The sequence below is a fragment of the Macaca nemestrina genome, chromosome 4 (genome assembly GCF_043159975.1).
Source record: "Macaca nemestrina isolate mMacNem1 chromosome 4, mMacNem.hap1, whole genome shotgun sequence".
Lineage (NCBI taxonomy): Eukaryota > Metazoa > Chordata > Mammalia > Primates > Cercopithecidae > Macaca > Macaca nemestrina.
Window position 1 is genome coordinate 187,458,562 of NC_092128.1, and position 21,894 is coordinate 187,480,455.

General features: G+C 47.9%; 3 protein-coding genes across 6 annotated transcripts in view; 1 reads left to right on the plus strand and 2 right to left on the minus strand.

Moving 5' to 3' along the window:
- The window catches only part of LOC105472520 (thrombospondin type laminin G domain and EAR repeats), a 78,490-nt gene extending 71,622 nt beyond the window's left edge, over positions 1 to 6,868 (minus strand). The window contains exon 1 of the mRNA XM_011725861.2: positions 6,631 to 6,868. Coding sequence (XP_011724163.2) covers positions 6,631 to 6,729 — 99 coding nt within the window. The 5' untranslated portion in view covers positions 6,730 to 6,868. The remainder of the gene's footprint in view (positions 1 to 6,630) is intronic.
- Positions 6,869 to 12,789: 5,921 nt separating this feature from the next.
- LOC105472521 (keratin-associated protein 10-4-like) lies at positions 12,790 to 13,674 on the plus strand. Its single transcript, XM_071095814.1, has one exon. It carries the CDS (start codon positions 12,790 to 12,792, stop codon positions 13,672 to 13,674), a length of 885 nt encoding a protein of 294 aa, XP_070951915.1.
- A 3,776-nt stretch (positions 13,675 to 17,450) lies between these two features.
- LOC105472522 (keratin-associated protein 10-3-like) lies at positions 17,451 to 19,716 on the minus strand. 4 transcript variants are annotated; one of them, XM_024790005.2, is made up of 2 exons: positions 19,396 to 19,716; positions 17,451 to 19,002 (listed from the first exon to the last, which is right to left on the minus strand). In XM_024790005.2, the coding sequence occupies exons 1-2, from the start codon at positions 19,714 to 19,716 to the stop codon at positions 18,697 to 18,699; spliced, it is 627 nt and encodes a 208-aa protein (XP_024645773.2). In that variant the 3' UTR covers positions 17,451 to 18,696. The 4 variants fall into 4 exon arrangements, with proteins under 4 accessions (XP_024645773.2, XP_011724167.2, XP_011724166.2 ...); XM_011725865.3 differs by having other exon boundaries at positions 17,451 to 19,143; XM_011725864.3 differs by having other exon boundaries at positions 17,451 to 19,101; positions 19,255 to 19,716.
- Positions 19,717 to 21,894: the final 2,178 nt, after the last annotated feature.

The window sequence follows — 21,894 nt, forward strand, 5'->3', positions numbered from 1 at the left end:
ACTTCTTATCAGAAACAATGGACACCAGAAGGTAGTATGATAGTACATTCAAAGTGCTCAAAGAAAAAAAAGTCAGCCAGAAATTCTATATCCAACAAAGTTATCTTTCAGAAATGAAAGCAAAATAAAGGCATTCCCAGATAAATCAAAACTGAGGGAATCTATTACTTGCAGATGTATCTTACGAGTCATACTAGAGTTCTGCAGACCAAAAGCAAGTTAACTCCAGACAGAAATTCAAATCCACACAGAAAAACAAAACAACAGTAAAACTAATTATGTAATTATAAAAGGTAGTACAAATGCATTTTTTCTCCTTTATTCTCTTAACTGCTTTTTAAAAAGCAATATAAAAATGTGTATTTGGTATTGTTTGGCCTATAACAACAATACCAACAATCTTTACCATTTAAAATGGCCCTCAGGCATGGCGGTGAAAGGGCTGTTCAGTGTTCCCAAGTGCAAAAAGGCTGTAATGTGCCTTATAGAGAAAATAGAAATGTAAACATATAGAAACATATAGAAATGTGATATATAGAAATGTAATATATTTGGCAACAATAGTACAAAGGAGGTACATGGAAACAAAGCTATATTGTTCAAAGGAAGTTAGTGAAGATAGTAATGTGAATCCACAGGAAAAAATGAAGAGAATCAGAAATGATAAAAAGGCTAATATAACAAATGATATAAATATATACTTGTTCTTTCTTCTCTAAGCATCTTTAAAAGCCATAAAATTATAGAAAGTAATAAGTGTAACAATATATTGTTGGGTTTTAATATCTGTAGATGTAATATGTATAACAACAAGACTACAAAAAGGGCAAAAAGGAAAAGATTTGTATAGGAGCAATCTTTTTCTATCTCACTGGTATTAAGTTGGCACAAATCTGAAGTTGATCTTGATAAGTCAAAATAAGTATATTGTAAACCCCAGAGCAACCACTAAGGAAAAACAAAAGCAGTGTCATGGGAAAACATTAAAGAAATCAAAATGCTACTTTAGTAAATATTCACTTAATGTAAGAGAAAGTAGTGAAGAAAGAATATAAGGACAGAAACAAAAAACAAACAAACAAACAAACAAAAACATAAAACCACAGAACCATATAAAACATATGGGAAATAAAAAGTAAACTAGTAGACATAAATCCAACTACAGTTGATTTTCATTGTTAGTAGTAATTACACGAAGTCATTGCAAATACTGAATTAGGAAATAATATACCATTGTTCTTAGGGGAAATACAGAGTTTGGTTCTTGTAATCCTCTGGTCACAGTTTCAACTATCAACATATAATCTTGTGTTATATGTGTTTAATAATTATTGTTTATTCATTAACATTGAACTTGGCCAACAGTACTACAACTTATGCCTTAACAAAGCTTCTCTAACATACTTATTTTCTCTATAAGGCACATCACAGCCTTTTTGCACTTGGGAACACTGAACAGCCCTTTCACCGCCATGCCTGAGGGCCATTTTAAATGGTACAGACACCCAAAAAATCACAAAAATGTGAAAATGTGGCATTAAGTAGATTACAAAAAAAGACTTATTTACAATATGAAAGCTGAAGCAAGAATGCAGTGTGTGCCTTGTTTAACCTCATCTGGGAACATGCATTTTGGGAGACTCAAATTTCTCACTACTCTGTGCATGTCAATGAATGACCACAAAAATGCCACCAGTATTTCTTTTGAGATTACAAATTAATTTTAGAGAGTAGCTGAATGTGCAAATACAAAATTCATAAAAAATGAGGTCAACTTTATATCAATAATAACATTAAATGTAAATAGATTAAATAACCCAATCAAAAGGCAGAGGCTGTCAGACTGGATTAAACAGAAAACAAGATGTAACCAGATGCTCTATAAAGTAGGCATTCTTTATATTCCAATATACAACTAGATTGAAAGTAAACAGAAAGAGATAAATTATACAAAAAACAACCACAAGAAAATTGGAGTAGTCCAACTGCTCTCAGATAAAATAAATTTTAAAACAAATATTGTTATTAGAGATGAAGAGGAACACTTTATATTATGAAAGGTCAACCTATCATGAAGGTATAATAAATAGAAACATGTGTGCAAATAATAACAGAACAGCAAAATACATGAAGCAAAAGCTGACAGAAATGAAGGGAGAAATAGACAAGTCAACAATATTAATTGAATAGTTCAACACTGTAATTTCAACAATGGAAGGAATAACTAGGTAGAAGATCAACAAGGAAAAGGAAAACTTGAATACAATAAACCAATAAAGTCTAGCAGACATCTTTAGGCTATTCCACCTGATGACAACAGAATATACATTTTTTTGAAATGCATATGCAGTATTGTCTAGGATAGGACATATGTTAGGCCATAAAATAAACCTCCAGTAAATTTAAAAGGACAGAAATAATGCAAAGTATGTATTCTGGCCACAATAAAATAAAATTAGAAATCAATAATAGAAAAAAACTGAAGAAACACACAAATATGTGAAAATTAAACAGCACCCTCTTATATAACCAACCAACAAGTCAAAAAAGAAACCAAAAGGAAAATCATAAAATACATCAAGATGAATGAAAATGAAACCCAAAATACCAGAACTTATGAGATGCAGTGAAAGTATTGCTTAGAGAGAAATGTATAGTTGTAAATATCTGTATTAAGAAAGATCTCAAATCAATAACCTAACCTACTTTAAGATTCTGGAGAAAGAAGAGCAAACTCAAAGCAAGCACAATGAAGGAAATAATGAAGATTAAAGTGGAAATAAATAAAGAATTAAACCAATTCTTTACAAACTCTTTCAAAAACTAAGAAGTATTACTTCATAACTCATTCTATGAGGCTAGTATTATTCTCATACCATAATCACATAAAGACATCATAAGAAAAGAAAACTACAATACCACTAGCTCTCATGATACGAATGCAAAATACTCAACAAGATACTAGCAAACTGAATCCAGCAACATAAAAGAAGAGTTATACACCATGGCTAAATGGGATTTATCCCTGGGATGCAAAAAATCAATTAATGTAACACAACATATCAATAGAATAAAAAACAAAAATAGCACGATTATAACAATAGATGCAGAAAAAGCACTTGATAAAATCCACCATCCTTTCATGTTAAAAACACTCAATAAGATAGAGCAAGAAATTTGCTCAATTTGTTAAGGGCATCTATGAAGAATACACAGTTAACATCATACTTAGTGGGAAAAAATAAAAAGCATTCATATTGGAAAATAAGAAACAAATTATCTCTATTCACAGATGACATGATCTTATATATAGAAAATCCTAAGAAATTCACTAAAAAACTGCCAGCTCAGCAAGGTTGCAGGATACAAGGTCAACACACAAGAATCAATGGTATTTCAGGCCAGGTGTGGTAGCTCACGTCTGTGATCTCAGCACTTTGGGAGGCCCAGACCAGCCTGGCCAACATAGCGAAACCCCATCTCTACTAAAAATACAAAAATTAGCTGGTCACGGTGGTGTACACCTGTAATTCCAGCTACTCTGGAGGCTGAGGTGGGAGAATCGCTTGAACCTGGGAAACAGAGGTTGCAGTGAGCCGAGATTGCACCACTGCATTCCAGCCTGGGTGACAGACTGAGACACTGTCTCATAAATAAATAATGGTATTTCTATATATTTGCAATGAACAAGCCAAACATGAAATTATTTATAATAGCATCAAAAAGGAAAAAAATACATAGGACTAGATTTAACAGAAGAATTATAAAACTTACACTCTGAAAACTACAAAACATTATTTTTGTTTTTTGTTAAGGAAGATGTAAATCAATGGAAAAGCATCTTCATGAATCTGAAGTCCATGATCCACTCATGTTAATATTGTTAACATGACAATACTCCCCAAGTCAATCTACAGATTTGTCTACTCTCAAGCTAACTTCTCTGTAGACATTCACGAGTTGATTATAAAATCAATAAGTAATTACAAGGGACCCAGAATAGCCAAAACAAAATTTAAAAAGAGGAGCAAAGTTGAATGACTCATAGTTCCCAATTTAAAGATTTACTACAATGCTACAGTAACCAAGACTGTGTGGTACAGATATATAAATAGACGAATGAATAAAGTAAAATTAAAAGTCCAGAAATAAACACACATATCTGTGGTCAATTTATTTCTCACAAGGTTGTCAAGACCATTCAATGAGGAAAAAACTATCTCCTTAGCAAATGGTGTGGGGGCAACTGAATATCTACATACAAAAGAGCAAAATTGACCCCCTACCTCACACCATATACAAAAATTAAATGGACTGAAGACTTACATGTAAGTACCAAAAGTATAAAACTCTTAGAAGAAAACATAAGGGTAAATCTTCATGACCTTGGATTTGGCATTGGATTCTTGGATATGATACCAAAAGTACAAGCAACAAAATAAAAAATAGATAAATTGAACATCAACATGGTTTAAAAGTTTTGTGCTCCAAAGGGCTCTACCAAGAAAGTAAAAGAAAAACCCACAGAATGGGAGCAAATATTTGCAAATCATATATCTGATAAGGGGCTCATCAAATATATAAAGAATTCTTTACAACTGAACAATAAGAAGTCCATTAATCCATGAAAAGCTGGGCAAAACATTTTAAATGAACATTTCTCCAAGGAAGATGCACAAATGGCCAGTACACACATGAGAAATGCTCAACACCACTGTTCATCAGGGAATTGTACCTCAAAACCATAATCAGACACTGCTTCATGACCTTGAGGATGGCTATAGCCAAAAAGTCAGATGACAAGTGTTGGCAAGACTGTGGAGAAATCACAACCATTGCACACTGCTGGCAGGAATGTAAAATGCTGCCAGCAAGTTTGGTAAACGGGCTGGTAGTTCCTCGAAAAGTTAACCACAGGATGCAGGCATCCACTCCTAAGTGCATCCACAGGAGAAATGAAAACATACGTCCACACAAAAGTGCACACAGGAATGCATGAATGCCTGTAGTAACGTTATTCTTAATAGCCAAATGGTGGAAGCAATCCACACGTCCACCAGCTGAGAAAAGGATAATCTCACTGTGGCAGGCCCATACCATGGAGTATTATTGGACCATAAGAAGGAATGAAGTGCTGACACAAGCCGCAGTATGGATAAACCTTGAAGACATTCTAAGCAAAAGAAGCCAGTCACAAAAGAAATACACCCTACGATTCCCTTTACAAGGAACATGCAGGAGAGGCAAATCCCTAGAGACAGAAAGGAGCATAGTCCCTGCTTAGCGCTGGGTTGATGCAGGGTCCAGGGTGATATTTAATGTACGGGCCTCCTCTGAAGTGAGGAAAGTGTCCTAAAATTGCTTGTATATTATCTGTGAATCTACCAAAAACCATCAAATTATACACTTTAAATGGGTGAATTGTAGGGCACGCGAATTACATCTCAATAGAGCTGTTAAAGAGTCCGAGGCATGGCCAGTTGCAGGGAATCACACCTATAATCCCAGCACTTTGGGGGACTGAGGCAGGAGGATCGAGACCAACCTGGGCAATATAGTGAGATCCCATCTCTACACAATTTTTTTTTTTTTAATTCACCGGGAGTGGTGGCATGCACCCGTGGTTCCAGCTGTTTAGAGGCTGAGGTGGGAAGGTAGCTTGAGGTAGCTGCAGTGAGCCATGATTGTGCCACTGAACTCCAGCCTGGGTTACAGAGCAAGACTCAGTCTCAAAATAAATAAATAAAAATTTAAAAGTATGGTGCGTGACAGAAAGTAGAAAGATAAAGCAGAAAACAGACCAGTCTTTTAGGTGGTCCACGTATTGGAGTTGTCCACATAATGAACATTGGAGCCACGCTCAAGAAATAGCTGAGAAGATGAAGACTTTAACCTGAACACTGGAAGTTATATAAAAAAATGGAAGTTAGGGAACTGGAAAATACTGACACTGAGAACTCAGTGGTTGGGGTTTACAGCAGGTTAGAAGGAAGAGGAGAGAGGATGGGTGCGTATGCAGAGACCAGCACGGAGTCACACTCGATGGAATATCGCACAGCCAGAGCAGCCATTGCCGGAAGAAGGGCTTTTCCTTTCTTAATCAACGATGCTGAATTGGAAATGCAAATTCATTTTTATTTACTTCAGAAGGACCTGCTGCACAGATATGATGTGCACTGTCCCCGAAACCATGGGGAGGGGACAGAGACAAACATTATTGTCTTCACCTTCCAAACTAGTAGGCAGAGGATGGAATGGGGCTTACCTGTTAGATGTGGGATTAATAGCACTTCAAGTCTTCGATAAATGGGTCTACAAAGTGTACCTTTTTAGATGTGATTTTATTGTTAGCGCTTCCTGCTAAAGGATGTCAACATAAAAACTCTGAGCACTAGACCCTCAATTGCAGGAACTGGCTGTGCAACCCCCTAGCAAATGGTCACACAGACTCTCACATACTGCCAGTGACAGGGACCTCATTACCTAGCAAGGCAAGCCACTCTTGATCCCAGAGAAACCCAGAGAGTCTTTGACAAATGCCGCCCCTCAACCTGTGCACGCGTTGGAACTGGGAACCTCACAAGGGAAAATCCCGCTATTCTAACACGAAGCGCAGAAAGTGTCACTGACCTTGGGTGGAAGATGGGGAACTCTCAAGGTTACAACGATGGAAAATTCTTCAGGGAAGAGGTCACACTGGGAGAAAATCCTGGATGCGGGGAAGCTCATGACGTGGGGGGCGGCTGCCGAGAGCTGCAGTCCCCGTGCACCGTGAACCTGAACTATCCTGATCCCGCTTGTGGCGCCATCAGAAGGGACCACCTCTGCCAGGATGTCCAGGGGGCGCAGGTCTGTGGCAAAGAAATCACAGGTAGATTAGGCCAGGACACCCCCAAAAGTGGATACCATGACAGCCAACATGTATCAGCGTGGCAGGCTCTTTACACAGCACCGCAGCCCCTGTGAGCTGTGAACGGCGGTTATCTCTGTTTCAGTGGCGAGGAAACAGAGGCACATGAGGTGTGCCCGTGTGGCCTCCCCCACTCCTCCTCCTGCTCCTGGGGGATCTTGCACGGCTGCCTCTGAGCTGCAGGTGACACTCCACCCATGGCTGCTGTTTTCAAGTCGGCAGCCAGGCCCTGTGCAGGGTGAGCTGTGCAGGACGAAGGAAGGAACGCATGGCCCCACCGCAGCCATGGGGACCCCAGAGGAAACGCAGGAAGCGGCTGGGAATGAGACCAGGCAGGCCCAGGCTCCTGTCTGCTGGCCTCCCTTGGTTCCCTGTGCTGCCCTCGGGCGCTATGGGAGACTGGAGCTGCTGTGGAGCTGGCGGTGCCTTCCCCTCATCCCCCTCTGGGCATGCCGGGGGGGAGCGGATAAGCTCCTGGGGAACCTCGGATTCACAGTTCAAAGTCGGTGGGAACATAATTGATGAGCTGGCCTGGCCTCCTCTGAGGCCGGGTGACAGGGAGGAAAATGGGGAGCGCGGAGGGCATTCGGGGCTAGCAGAGACCTGCAGACCAGATCCCTGGCCCAGGCTGAGTGGCTGGGAGCAGAGCCTGAGGCTGATGCCTGGACCCTCCTCGACCCGGCCACTGCAGCTGGCCCCAGCCTGGGTAAATGCCAGGGCGTGGCTGAATGAAGCAGGTGTTCCCAGAGCTGTCTCCCTTCGTCTGTCAGTCTTGCTGAGGGGCCTTCTGCCTCAGCCTGGCATGGGTGTGTCGGGTCAGTCCACTCTGGCACTCAACCCTCTAGGTTCATCTTCCCCCACGTGCCCGTCCTGGCTGGCATTGCTCAGGGAATGTCATGGCTTTCCTGTGAAGGTCCTGGAAGGGCTTTGGTCAAAGATCTCAAGCAGAGGCCTCCCTCCCGCACCTGCCTGCGTGTGGCGGGGCCCCAGTGAGCAGCTGGAGAGCAGGACTCCAGTCCAGGCCAGCAGAAGGCAGCCCTTCCTTGCACTGCCATGTGCTCACAGTGCCACAGCTGCAGTGACACTCGGGTCCTCTACGTCCTCCAGAGAGTGTGAGCACCTGGGATGGAGCAGGTCTGCAGAAGAGCATACCCTAGAAAAGCATCCCCGTCTGCACACAGGGCGTGAAGGGCACTTCTTTGTGAGAAAAACCGGATGTGACCCAGACGTGCAGTGCAGGAACAGCCGGCAAAGCGGCCGTGAGCATCCTGGCCGGGAGTGGGAAGATGTGACAGGACACACCATGGGCCAAGGATGGAAAGGACGCAGAGGGTCCTGTGGTGGGGGTGTGTGACCCACAGCACCAGAGAGTGTGGGGACATGCAGATTGGGGGAGCACTGTGAAGAGACGGTGGCCTGCTTTAGGACAGGAAAATGTATTATTATTGTTACTATTTACGCAATTAAACACAAAAGGTAGAGTGTGAGGAGGCTTTGCCGCTTCTTGGAAAGACCTTGTGCTATAAAACACGCCACGACATAGGGACAGCAACAGTGGACACTGTGTGTAGAGAGGTCTTTGTACAGGGACCACCCCCGAGGGAGGCCGCTGTGTGTGTCTGGGGGGTCCCAGGCTGACTCTGGGAGGATTCTGGCATCTTGGTGTGGAGGGATTCTGTGCCTCAGGGCTCTGATGTTGGCCCAAACCTCAGGCTGGCCGGGGTGGGGGATGAGACTCCACATTCTGTGGCGTTGTGTCCTGGGTCCCCTGGAGTGAATGGGTCTCTAACTAAACCCCATGCACCCTACTGCCCCCTCCCCCCAGTCTCAGAGATACCCTGCTGCATAGCACTGCCTGGTGCTGGGCTCACCCCCGGGGGTTTAGCTGGAGCACAACCAGGGGCCACCTCCTCATTGAGGAAACATGGGGGCCACCATCCAGAAGGTGTCCTGCCCCGCACTCAGGATGAGCCTCTGCTCTGCTGAGCCCCGGGATAGACAGTCAGCCCATCGCTCGCTGGGCTTTGGCAATCAGGAAGCAGAATCCTGCCCATCCCAGCAAGAGCCTCTTCCTCCACTGTTTAATTAAAACAGCCTCTCCCTGGCTCCGGACCCCACGCTTGCAGTCCAGCCAGTTTTCTTGTGTGCCTCTCAGCCTCCTGGGAGTGGAAACCCAAGGGCAGATGAGTCCCCGACACAGCCTCAGCAGCGCTGGGTGGGGGCCTCTGGAGGTTGACCCGCCCTCACAGCCACCTTGTGGGGCATCCTCCTTGACTCTATCATCCATGAGACATGGGTCCAGAAGCCAGGAATTATGGAATTTCAGAAGGGACTGCAGAGATTAGCTCATTCACAGCCTCAGGCACAGGCCAGGTACAGCCACCGAGGATGGAGAAGGAGGGGGCCGAGTGCTGCTTTGAAATGAAGGAAGGTATTGAATCCAACATAGGAGCTTTGCCTTGAGAAACTAGAGAAAGACAAGGAAATGGAACGCACAGCAAGCAAAGGGAAGGTTGGGGCAGGAGTCCGTGCAACTGAAAACAAAAGGAAAATAGAGGAAATTGATTAAACCCAAGCTGGTTCTTTGAGATCAATCAAATTGATAAACAATATGGAAAACAAAAGGGGATATTGCTAAACAATTGTTGGAAATTAAAAGGCTGATAAGGGAACTCCATAAACAATACCATGTGTGTCTCTTCAAAACCTCAGATACTGTGGACCAATTCCTTGATAGGCACAAATACCAGAACTCATTAAAGAAGAAAAGATAACTCGGAGGTCTGGTATCTAATAAAGGACACCTTCCAACACAGAAAAACTACAATTTCCTGGAAAATACTACGAGTCCTTTAAAGAAGAAAAAATGTCAATTCTACATCATCTCTTTCAGAAGATAGAAGAGGAAAAACACTCACCAACTCTTTTCATGAAGGCAGTGTTACCAAACCAGGCAAAGGCATTGCAATAAGAGAAAACTAGAGACCAACCACCCCCATAAATGTAGACACAAAAATCCTCAATAAAATGTTAGCAAATAAAATCCAGCAACATGTAAAAAAGACAATATGTTGTAGAGATGGGGCCTGGCTATGTTGCCCAGGCTGATCTCAAACTCCTGGCCTCAAATGATCCTCCTGCCTTGGCCTCCCAAAGTGCTGGAATTACAGGCATCAGTCACCACACCCAGCCTAGAAGGGAACTTTTCAAACCAGATAACACTAGTCTGGAAAAACCAGCACCAACACTATTCTTGGTGGGGAACCCCCTCCCTCTAAGATCAGGGGTGTTAGTGCACGTGCTGGCCTCCTTGCTCTGTAAGATCAGGGGTGTTAGTGCACGTGCCGCATCCTTGCTCCGTAAGATCAGGGGTGTTTGTGCACGTGCCGGCCTCCTTGCTCTGTCTGCTGGGAGGGCTGGGAAACGACACCCCAGTGGTGTGAGCACACCTTGCTCCTGATCTTGGCTTCTAAATGCCTTGGTCCACCACAGGGTTTCCTGGAGAAGCGTCTGATTCCACAGATGAAACAGGGCAAATCTGAGATGAACTTGAACCCAAAAGTAAGAAAGGTCAGGGAAGGGCCAGGCGTGGTGGCTCACGCCTGTAATCCCAGTGCTTTGGGAGGCCAAGATGGGCGGATCACAAGGTCAGGAGATCGAGACCATCCTGGCTAACACGGTGAAACCCCATCTCTACTAAAAATACAAAAAATTAGCCGGGCGTGGTGGCGGGTGCCTGTAGTCCCAGCTACTTGGGAGGCTGAGGCAGGAGAATGGCGTGAACCCGGGAGGCGGAGCTTGCAGTGAGCCGAGATCGCACCACTGAACTCCAGCCTGGGTGACAGAGCGAGACTCTGTCTCAAAAACAAAAACAAAAAACAACCAAAAAAAGAAAGGTCAGGGAGGGACAGCATGTTGAAAGGGCACCAGGGCCAAAATGAAAGGACGTGAGGGCCAAAGTTGGAACCACTGCAACCACAAAATACATAGTGATGATATTGGACTATAACTCAAGTAATAGATAAATATTCTTTAGTCCACACCCAGGTAAATAAATAAGGAAGCAGACACACAGGAGAGCAGGACAGCTCCTCCTCCCGGGAGATTTCAATTAGCAAGTGTGGAAGGAACAGGGCAGAGAATCCTCAACAGCGCCCCACAGGGGCTGCACGGGGCAGGCTCCCGGAGGGTGCCAACACTACCGGGCAAATGCCTGGGCAGATGCAGGACAGCTGCTAAGTCTCAGACATGACCAATTACAGAGGGAAACAGTGGCACCGCAAGGGATGGGACGGGCCACGTCCCCTCCGTGCCCCGCGTGCACTGCTCCTGTGGGATTCCTCCCCCAACGCGATGCCCGCTGTGACCACAAGGAAACCTCAGGCAAGTCCACACCGAGGGGCATTCTACAAAACACCCAACCAGTCAAGGTCACTGAGGCCCAGGAGAGACTGGGCAACAGTCACAAACCAGAGCAGCCGAGGAGACCTTTCGGCCAGCGCCATGTGGGGTCCTGAGCAGGGCCCGCGGGAAGCCGGTGCACCTGCTTAAAGCCTGTCCTGGGTGAGAAGAAACAGACCAGCGCCGCTTTCTCAGAGCTGGGAACTGACCTGCGGTGGCGTCAGGAAGCTGGTGAAGGGTGATGCGAACTCCGCTTTTCAACCACTATTCCCTAAAACCATTCCACGAGGTCAAGCCACACCTCACAAGCAAAGGCTGCCGAGTGCTCAGTGCTGGGCACCTGCTGTCCTGTGCTACCCTCGCCACCCCTCCATGCTCCACCTGCCCCAGGCCCGAGTCGGCGAGAAAGACTCCTGCTGTACCTGCCTTCCCATCCCGGGTTCTGCTCCCGCACCCACCTCTTCATCCCAGGTTCTGCCATTGTGTCTGCTTGCTGTGGATTGAATTGTGTCCCTCAAAAGGTGCCAAAGTCCTGACCCCTGGCACATGTGAATGTGACCCTATATGGAAATAGGGTCTTTGTAGGTGACCAAGTTAAGAGGAGGCTGTTAGGATGGGCCCTACTGCAATATGCAATATGCTTTGTGTCCTTATAAAAAGGGGAGATTTGGACACACACACACACACACACACACACACACACACACACACACAGAGAAGCTGTGTGAAGATAAAGGTGGAGCTCAGGTGAGCCCACTGTAAGCCAAGGACCCCAAAGATAGCAGCAGCCCACAGGAGTGAGGGGAGCGGGATGAGACAGTGCCCCCTGCAGCCTCGGAAGGCTGCAACCCACGCTGTCCACACCTCGATCTCAGACCTCTGGCCTCCAAAACCATGAGACACGGAATTTCTGTTGTGTGACCAGCCAGTTTGTGGTGCTGTTTGTCACAGCAGCCCAAGGAAAGGAACACATTACTACATACAAATCACGACTCACGTTATCTTTATTTAGAACCCAAATGAACCTCTCCCTAACCTTTGAATCACAGGGGCACACGATCTTCTTCAGCAGCCTAGAAACCCAAGGCCCAGCAGAGCTACCCGCAGGCACCCGCTCCCCATAGCCCGGCACACACAGACCATGCCACCCTCCACGTGAGCCTGGGGAGCAAAGCAGCACAGCCTGACCTGCACCTCAGCTCTTCCTCCTGAGTCTAAAACACACACGTGCCCCAGGCCAATTCCAAGTTTTGTAAACTGAGCAACAGCTCTTGGGAAACAAAAACACAGCTACTGTTTATTCTCCTGGAGCTGGCTGTACACCCCAACAAGGAAGGGAGGGCCTGCTGAGCCTCCTGTCTGGACGACACGCGCCTGGGAGGAGTATAAAAGCCCCAGAAACCCGATCACCTCACTCACTCCCTCACCCACTCCCTCCCATCTCGCCCAGCCCAACCCCCAGCACTGCAGCGTCCACCATGTCCGTCTGCTCCAGTGACCTGAGCTACAGCAGCCGCGTCTGCCTTCCTGGTTCCTGTGACTCTTGCTCTGACTCCTGGCAGGTGGATGACTGCCCAGAGAGCTGCTGCGAGCCCTGCTGCTGCGCCCCCAGCTGCTGTGCCCCGGCCCCCTGCCTGACCCTGGTCTGCACCCCAGTGAGCTGTGTGTCCAGCCCCTGCTGCCAGGTGGCCTGTGAGTCCAGCCCCTGCCAATCAGGCTGCACCAGCTCCTGCACGCCCTCGTGCTGCCAGCAGTCTAGCTGCCAGCCAGCTTGCTGCACCTCCTCCCCCTGCCAGCAGGTCTGCTGCGTACCCGTCTGCTACAAGCCTGTGTGCTGTGTGCCCACCTGCTCTGAGGATTCCTCTTCATGCTGCCAGCAGTCTAGCTGCCAGCCAGCCTGCTGCACCTCCTCCTCCTGCCAGCAGGCCTGCTGTGTGCCCGTCTGCTGCAAGCCTGTCTGCTGCAAGCCTGTCTGCTGTGTGCCCATCTGCTCTGGGGCTTCCCCTCTGTGCTGCCAGCAGTCTAGCTGCCAGCCGGCTTGCTGCACCTCCTCCCAAAGCCAGCAGGGCTGCTGCGTGCCTGTCTGCTGCAAGCCTGTGAGCTGCGTGCCTGTTTGCTCTGGGGCTTCCACTTCATGCTGCCAGCAGTCTAGCTGCCAGCCAGCTTGCTGCACCACCTCCTGCTGCAGACCCTCCTCCTCCGTGTCCCTCCTCTGCCGCCCCGTGTGCAGGCCCGCCTGCTGCGTGCCCGTCCCCTCCTGCTGTGCCCCCACCTCCTCCTGCCAGTCCAGCTGCTGCCGCCCGGCCTCCTGCATGTCTCTCTTCTGCAGCCCTGTGTGCTCAGGTCAGAAGCCCAGCTGCTGATGGACACGCCCCCCAGTGCCAGCCAGGCTCAGCTCCCACCTGGAAGCTGAGAGTCACGTCCTGAATTGCTCCTGCACTTTGACCATTTCCCGGTGTCTGCTATTGAGCTGGACAGTGGAAGAACTGAATGTCTATACTCAATGCTGCAGCCCTTTTGCGGAGTGGGGGTTGCTTCTAGAAAGTTCCCATGGCAGTGGCCTCCCCTCCATATCTCCTACTTCTCGTGAGGGTCAGCTCAGCCTTGACCCGTGAGGTCTGTGTCCTCCTGGCTCAGAGCCCCAGAGCCTTCTTTGGAGGCCCTCAAACTGACCAATAAAGGCCCTGAGACTGCAATGGCGCTGGCATCCAGGTGTGTTGATCGATGTCTTGGCTGGAACTCATGGCCATGGTTTTCTCCTTTGTGCACAACCCTCTGCTGTCCTTCAGTCCCCTGAGTGTTATCCTGTGCCCATGGGTGTGTGGCTTCCAGGGGTCCAGGCTAGACGGACATGGGCAGGGGGGAGCCTTGCAGCCCTTTGGCCATTTCAGGCCCTTGGGTTTGTCCCTAACCCTCCTGTGTTGTTTGTCATGTCATAGTTCTTTTTGCTGATTTGCTTTTTAAATTCTCCTTCTTCTGCACAATACCTGTCAAATAAGAACGGTGTCTTATAGCGCCATGCTTGCCTAGAGTGTATCCAAATGCCCCCCTAGCTTCAAAATCAGTAGTCTTCATCAACATTGCCTAAAATCCTCTTGTGCCCTGTGCAGACATCACTGGTGTGGTGGGAGGAACACAGGCTGGCGATTGGAATCGGGTCTCTGTCGCTTCCACCCTGTGTGAGCAGAATCATCTCCTCGACCCTCCAGCCTCTCTAAGGTCAGAGAAATAGGACTCCCTCTTTCAGGTTTCCAAATGGAGTGGTAAGAATGACAGACAGCATGTGTAACCACAGTGAGCCCAGGGCCAGTGGACTGGCCAGAGCAGGATGGGCTGAGGAGTTTTAGGCATTTTAAGAAGTCTTTAAAAATTATATTTGGAATAATGATGTGTTGTAACCACAGGAAGAAGTGCCAACTATTCCAACGATTATAAAACATACTCATAAAGCAATGATGATAAGATCAGAAAGAATTTCCATGCACAGGTGTCAGAGAGTGGCCTGGGAACTCAGTTGCAGTGGAGGTGGAGTTGTGAGGACAGACCCAGAGCACTGGCCACATGGAGTCACAGTCCCGGGGTGGAAGGGAGTGCACAACTCACAGGTGAACAGACAGATGTGCCAGGGTGGGTGAGGGTGGGCACAACTCACAGGTGAACAGACACACGGATATCCCAGGGCAAGTGAGAGTGGGCATCTCACAGGTTAACAGACACACAGGTGTTCCAGGGTGGGTGAGGGTGCAAACCTCCTGGGTGAACAGACACAAGGATGTGCCAGGGTGGGTGAGAGTGGGCACCTCACGGGTGAACAAACACACGGATGTCCCAGGGTGGGTGAGGGTGCAAACCTCATGGGTGAACGTGCCCATGGTTTTCTTTTTTTTTTTTTTTTTTTTTGAGACGGAGTCTCACGCTGTTGCCCAGGCTGGAGTGCAGTGGCGCGATCTCGGCTCACTGCAAGCTCCGCCTCCTGGGTTCACGCCATTCTCCTGCCTCAGCCTCCTGAGTAGCTAGGACTACAGGCGCCCACCACCGCGCCCGGCTAATTTTTTGTATTTTTAGTAGAGACGGGGTTTCACTGTGGTCTCGATCTCCTGACCTTGTGATCCGCCCGCCTCGGCCTCCCAAAGTGCTGGGATTACAGGCTTGAGCCACCGCGCCCGGCCGCCCATGGTTTTCAGCAACACAACTCAATGTGTTGATTGCAACCCATGGAACCAGAGAGTTAAAAATAACTCCAGAGAAGGGGGATTCTGTGGAAGAGTCTTCATTAAACTACAGTGCTATCTCCCTTCCCGTGAGCTGAGAACACTGCTGGTTGAGGTCCTTTGTGTCTTTACCAAACCTCACTCTGTCTTCAGAAAGTAGTTTTCTAGGAGGTGTATAGAAAAGTTGAGAAACCACTATAAAACAAGCTGACTTAGGGGATGTTTATACAAAATCCCATCCAACAACAGTGGGATGCGCATTGTTTAAAGTGCACATGGAACATCCACCAACGTAAACCACCGGAGAGACCTGAGTGCAAGTCTGAGTGTCCTCAGGAGGGATGAAATGACAGGAGGGCTGAGTGTGCTGCTTGACCACACAGAATTGGAAATCATTAACAGAAAGACATTTAGAAAACTGCCACATACTTGGAAATTAAATAACACACTTTAAGACCTATGAGTAAAAATATAAATCACAATGGAAATTATGAAATATCTGGAACAAAATCAAAATGAAATCACCACATATCAATACTTGTAGGATGCAGCTAACAAAGCATGTAGAGGAAAATGCATAATAATTTGCTTTATCAGAAAAGAAGGCCTAAAATCAATTATCTGAGCTTCCAGCTTCAGAAGCTAAAGAAGCATATGTTGAAACCCAAAATAACTAAAAATAATAAAATAATCAAGAATTTAAAAACTCCACTGTGTTTGTCCATTTTGCACTGCTTTAAAGGAATACCTGAGACTGGGCACTTTATAAGGAAAGGCCCATTGCTATCTGGCTCCTGGTGCTACAGGCTGTACAAGCATGGCACCTGCTCAGCTTCTGCTGAGGTCTCAGGATGCTTTACTTATGGTGGAAGGTGGACGGGGAGCAGGCATCACATGGTGTGACAGGAGCAAGAGAGACAGAGAGGAGGAGTGCCAGGCTCTTGTGAACAACCAGCTCTCCATGAAGTAACAGAGCAAGACTTCACTCATTATTGTGCGGGTGACACCAAGCCACTCATGAGGGAGCCATCCCCATGATCCAGTCACCTCCCACTAAGCCCTGCCTCCAACACGGGATCATGGTTCAACATGAGATTGGGAGGGGACACACATCCACCGTATCACCTACCAAATAAGTGGACAAACAGGGAAATAAATAAAACCAAACCTAGTTTTTTTAATAGACCAATAATATTGGCAAATTTCTAACTTTACTGATCATTATAAAACAAGAGGACAAATAAATTACCAATATTAGGTGTTATGGTTTGGCTGTGTCCTCACCCAAATCTCGTCTTAAATTCTCACATGTTGTGGGAGGGACCTGGTGAGAGGTAATTGAATCATGGGGGTGGGTCTTTCCTGTGCTGTTCTCATGATAGTGAATAAGTCTCACGAGAGCTGATGGTTTTATACACGGGAGTTTCCCTTAACAAGCTCTCTTCTCTTGTCTGCCACCATGTGAATTGTGCCTTTCGCCGTCCACCATGATTGTGAGGCCTCCCCAGCCATGTGGAACTGTGAGTCCATTAAACCTCCTTCTTTTGTAAATTGCCCAGTCTTGGGTATGTCTTTATGAGCAGCCTGAAAATGAACTAATACATCAGGAATGAATAAAAGGTTGCCACTACAGAATCTGGAGATATTTAAAGGAAACCAAAGAAATAATGCAAACAACTCTGTCAATACATTCAACAGCTTAGATGAAATAGGCAAATGACTGGAAATATATAATTTATGAAAAGGGATACAAGAAGAAATAGAAAATCTGAATAGTCCTTTATCAGTTGAAGAGATTGGATTCATAATTAAAACCCTTCCCAAAAAGAAAATGCCAATCCCAAATGGCTTTGCTATTGAATTCTACCAAGCATTTAGGGGAGAAATAAAACCAATCTAACCCAAACTCTTCCAGAAAACCGTGGGGTAGACACAGCGTCGGCGAGGGTGCTAGGGATTAGGGGACGGAGGCTGAGGCCTCACAGGTGGCAGGGGCTCCCTTTGTGGGCTCTTGCCACAGACACAGGCCCCTGGGATGAGAGGGGGACTCACGGAGGAACAGCCACGCCTTGGCCCTGAGATGGCCTTGCAGGGAGGGGAAGTGAAAATTTACCTGTTGGGGACAGTTGCCTACTGACTAAAACCGTTCCAGCTACCACCACAGCCCCTGGAAGGCCATTCCCCCAGAAAATCCCCAAGGTCTCAGCAGGGCCTTGTCCACCTGTGCCCTCCAGTGTCGCCCATGTCAACCTCACCTCAGAGGGGCCTGATGCACAGCCCTACAGGTGCGAACTCTGGGTCCTGAAAGCCCAACTGGAACCTGGTGTCCCCAGAAGGACCTGGGGCAGTGCCGGTTTTGGGGAATCACGTGCATCCATCCACCCACTCCACGATGCTTTTGTCCCCATCGAGCCCCTTGTCTCCTAGGCAGGTGCAGCAGCCCCTCACTTTCCCCTCGCATTGCTGCTAAACCAGCAGAACCCTGGGGCAGGTGGCACACAGAGAGAGTGACCAGGCCCAGAGGCCGCAGTGCCTGGACCCTAAACCAGCTTCCCGGCAGGTGACCCTGCAGGGTGAGCTCTCCCAGGTGGGACAGTGGGTGAGACGGTCCTGGGGTCTGGAGAGCCCCACAACCCAGGGCAGGGCAGCGAATGACCAGGCTCGGGAAAACCCAGGCATGGAGACTGAGCCGGGACTGAGCCTTCCTGGGAGTGACCGTGAGTCCCACCTGGTGGCCTCCCTGGAGGAGTTAGGCCACTGTCCCCTGTGACTTCTCGGTTAAGTCACTCATTCCTAGAAACAGTCATGTCTGGAGGAGACCAATGTCAGCTCAAAACCATGTGTCCCCAGGAGCACAACAGGAAAAGAGAATCAGGTGACCAAGGGGAGTTTATTTGGGAGCAGGAAGAGGTGCTGACAGGTTCAAGTCAAGGCCGAGTGACCCGAGGCAGAAAAGCTGGGAGGGAGGACAGGGGACCCAGCAGGCAGGTGAGCACCTGCTAGGAGGCAAGAGCTGGGAAGCTGCGTGGATGGGGGCTCCTGGGAGCAAGGGGGAGGTCACCTCAGCATATAGGGGCCCCGTCCCAGGTGGGGGCAACCTCTAACCCGAGTCAGGACCAGTTGGTCCTGGGGATGTGCCCATCAGCAACTGGACTCCTGGCCTGAGCCAAGCCCTCAGCAGGCCGGGTGGGAGCACACGGGGCGGCAGAGGAGGGACACACAGGAGGCCGGGCGACAGCAGCTGGCCTGGCAGGAGGAGGCAGGGGCACAGTAGGAGGAGATGGGCACGCAGCAGGTGGACCTGCACACGGGGTGGCAGAGGAGGGACATGGAGGAGGAGGGTCTGCAGCAGGAGGTGGTGCAGCAAGCCGGTTGGCAGCTAGACTGCTGGCAGCATGAAGTGGAAGCCCCAGAGCAGATGGGCAGACAGGAGACAGGTTTGCAGCAGACAGGCTTGCAGCGGACGGGCACACAGCAGGACTGCTGGCACGGGGAAGAGGTGCAGCAAGCCGGCTGGCAGCTAGACTGCTGGCAGCATGAAATGGAACCCCCAGAGCAGATAGGCACACAGCAGACGGACTTGGAGCAGACAGGCTTGCAGCAGACGGGCACACAGGAGGACTGCTGACACGGGGAAGAGGTGCAGCAAGCCGGCTGGCAGCTGGACTGTTGGCAGCATGAAATGGAAGCCCCAGAGCAGACGGGCACACAGGATACGGGTTTGCAGCAGACAGGCTTGCAGCAGACAGGCACACAGCAGGACTGCTGGCACGGGGAGGAGGTGCAGCAAGCCGGCTGGCAGCTAGACTGCTGGCAGCATGAAGAGGAATCCCCAGAGCAGGTGGGCACACAGCAGACAGACTTGCAGCACACAGGCTTGCAGCAGACGGGCACACAGCAGGACTGCTGGCAGGGGGAGGAGGTGCAGCAAGCCGGCTGACAGCTGGACGGCTGGCAGCACGAGCGTGTGCAGGAGCTGGTGCAGCCTGATTGGCAGGGGCTGGACTCACAGGCCACCTGGCAGCAGGGCCTGGACACACAGCTCACTGGGGTGCAGACCAGGGTCAGGCAGGAGGCCGGGGTGCAGCAGCTGGGGGCGCAGCAGGGAGGCTCACAGCAGCTCTCTGGGCAGTCGTCCACCTGCCAGGAGTCGGAGTAAGCGCTGGAGCAGACGGACATGGTGGACGCGGCCATGCTGGGGTGGGAGGAGGTGAGCTGGGGGAGGTGTGAGTGAGTGTGGGAGTGAGTGAGTGAGTGAGCTGCTCAGGGCTGTGGGGCTTTTAAATCCCTCCCTGGCGTGTGTTGTCCTGACAGGAGGCTCCAGAAGCTTCTCTTCCTTGTTGGTGTTTAGAGCTGGTGGCTGGAGATGTGTCATTTGTGCTGGTTTATCTCTTTGTTTTCCCCTCATTAAACTTGTGTGTATGTTGCAGGGCTCTGTTTCTTCATCAGTTTTTATTTTGGCCCCAGAAACGTGGTGGAAAATATTTCAAGAAAGCTTTTGTTGAGTTGAAGTTTGAGAGATGAAGACTTCTCTAAAGGGAGGAATTCTAGTTTCACCTACCCTGTGTTTGGACTGATTGGATATATTTTATTACTTTTAGCATATTAAAACATAAATATGTAGAAAAATATGCATTTCTTATAAAATACAACTGGCACAGAGGGTAAGACGAAGCTAAGTGGCCCTCCCTTCAACCCCTCGTGCCTCGTAAGGGGAAGAGAGTCGGTATCTGGTGGATCCACGCTTTACCTTTGTCTCTTCAGCTCTTCCATGCCACCCTCAGAGGCCTCTCTGTTTTATTGAAGCTGTGCTCTGGGTTTTCTCCATGTTTATTTCATCATGGTGACAGATCAAGTGCTTTTTCACATATGGTGATTTTAGGACATGCATTTTAAAATTTCTGTCTTGCCTGGCTGGACACGGTGGCTCACCCACCTGTAATTCCAACACTTTGAGAGGCCAAGGCGGGCAGATCACGAGGTCAGGAGATCGAGACCATCCTGGCTAACACGGTGAAAACCCGTCTCTACTAAAAATACAAAAAAATTAGCTGGGTGTGGTGGTGGGTGCCTGTAGTCCCAGCTACTCAGGAGGCTGAGGCACGAGAATGGTGTGAACCCGGGAGGGAGAGCTTACAGTGAGCCGAGATCGTGCCACTGCACTCCAGCCTGGGTGACAGAGTGAGACTCCATCTCAAAAAAATAAAAAATAAAAAGATTTCTTTATTGCCTAAAAATGTATTCAACTTTACTCTCACACTTATATGATAGTTTAGCTGGATATATAATTCTAGTTTTAAATCAGAATTATTATTATTATAAATAATAATAAAAAAATCTGTTTTCTCAAAATGATGAACCCGTGTCACCATTTTTCTGTGGTGTCCAGTGTTGCTGATGGAAGACTGACGCTGGTCATTTGTCATTTTTTATAGTTTGCCTCTCTCTCTCTCCTTTTTTTTTTTTAACTCTCTGGGAACATTTGGTTTTCTTTTTATTCTTGTTTTGTTTCTCTGAGTATGCATAATTTTACTTTCTGTGGTTAGAATTCATTGAGCCTTTCAATGTGGAGACTCAGGAAGTGTCTTGCACTCTTAAAAATAACTCTTATCTCTCGAGGTCTTTCCTTTTGTGACTTTGATTTTGTCTCATGATGAATGAAACACATTTTTGGCTCACTGTAATGATGTTCTGTTGAGCATTTAAACATTTTCCCCTCATTTCACTGGACATCAGTTAAGCTCTGCTCATTGGTGGCAGTTCATTTGATTTTCTGAGTAAAAGACTATTTTATTCTAGGGCACTGGGGTCCTGATCCAGTTTACATCCTCATTTGTTTCCATCTGTTTCTCTTTTCTACAAATATATAAAGGATTTTAAAGAGCCTCCCTTTCTCTTAGACAATTTTGATTTTATTTTTTTATAACTCTTTGAATATCCTTTCAGTGATTAGTAGAGGTTGTGGAAGAACTGTAGGCTTAACCCACTTTCTGGGACTGAAGGACTCGATGCTCCTTTCAGGAAATGACAGGAAAGCCAGGAAGGCTAGGATGACATTGTATTAGCGGGTGTGCTACAGACACGCACAGTGCAGGTGCAGTCTCCACACCAGCCACAGTGTGAGGGGCAACTCTGCAGCCCATTTTGACAGACGCAGAAATGCTGAGAAGATAAGTCACCTTGAAAGAGGATAGCTGGCCAGCAGTGAACCCAACAACCAGGAGCTCTCGCTCCTTTCCCTCGTGGCCATAAATGGCTCCGTTCCGTCACACAGCTCCCAGAAGAGTGTGTGCTTCCTGAGTGGCAGGCAGGGAGGGAGGTGGTCCTGAGCCAGTGGGATGTGGTAAGGCTGACGTGGCTTCTGGGACAAGC

Excerpts from the sequence above, each read along its gene's own strand:
- LOC105472521 (XM_071095814.1), top strand. The coding sequence starts at position 12,790 with ATGTCCGTCTGCTCCAGTGACCTGAGCTACAGCAGCCGCGTCTGCCTT.
- LOC105472522 (XM_011725864.3), bottom strand. The coding sequence starts at position 19,716 with ATGGCCGCGTCCACCATGTCCGTCTGCTCCAGCGCTTACTCCGACTCC. Across the intron at positions 19,102-19,254 it reads TGCCTGTCTGCTGCAAGCCT|TCCGTCTGCTGTGTGCCTAT; the intron begins GTCTGCTGCAAA and ends GTCTGCTCCAAG.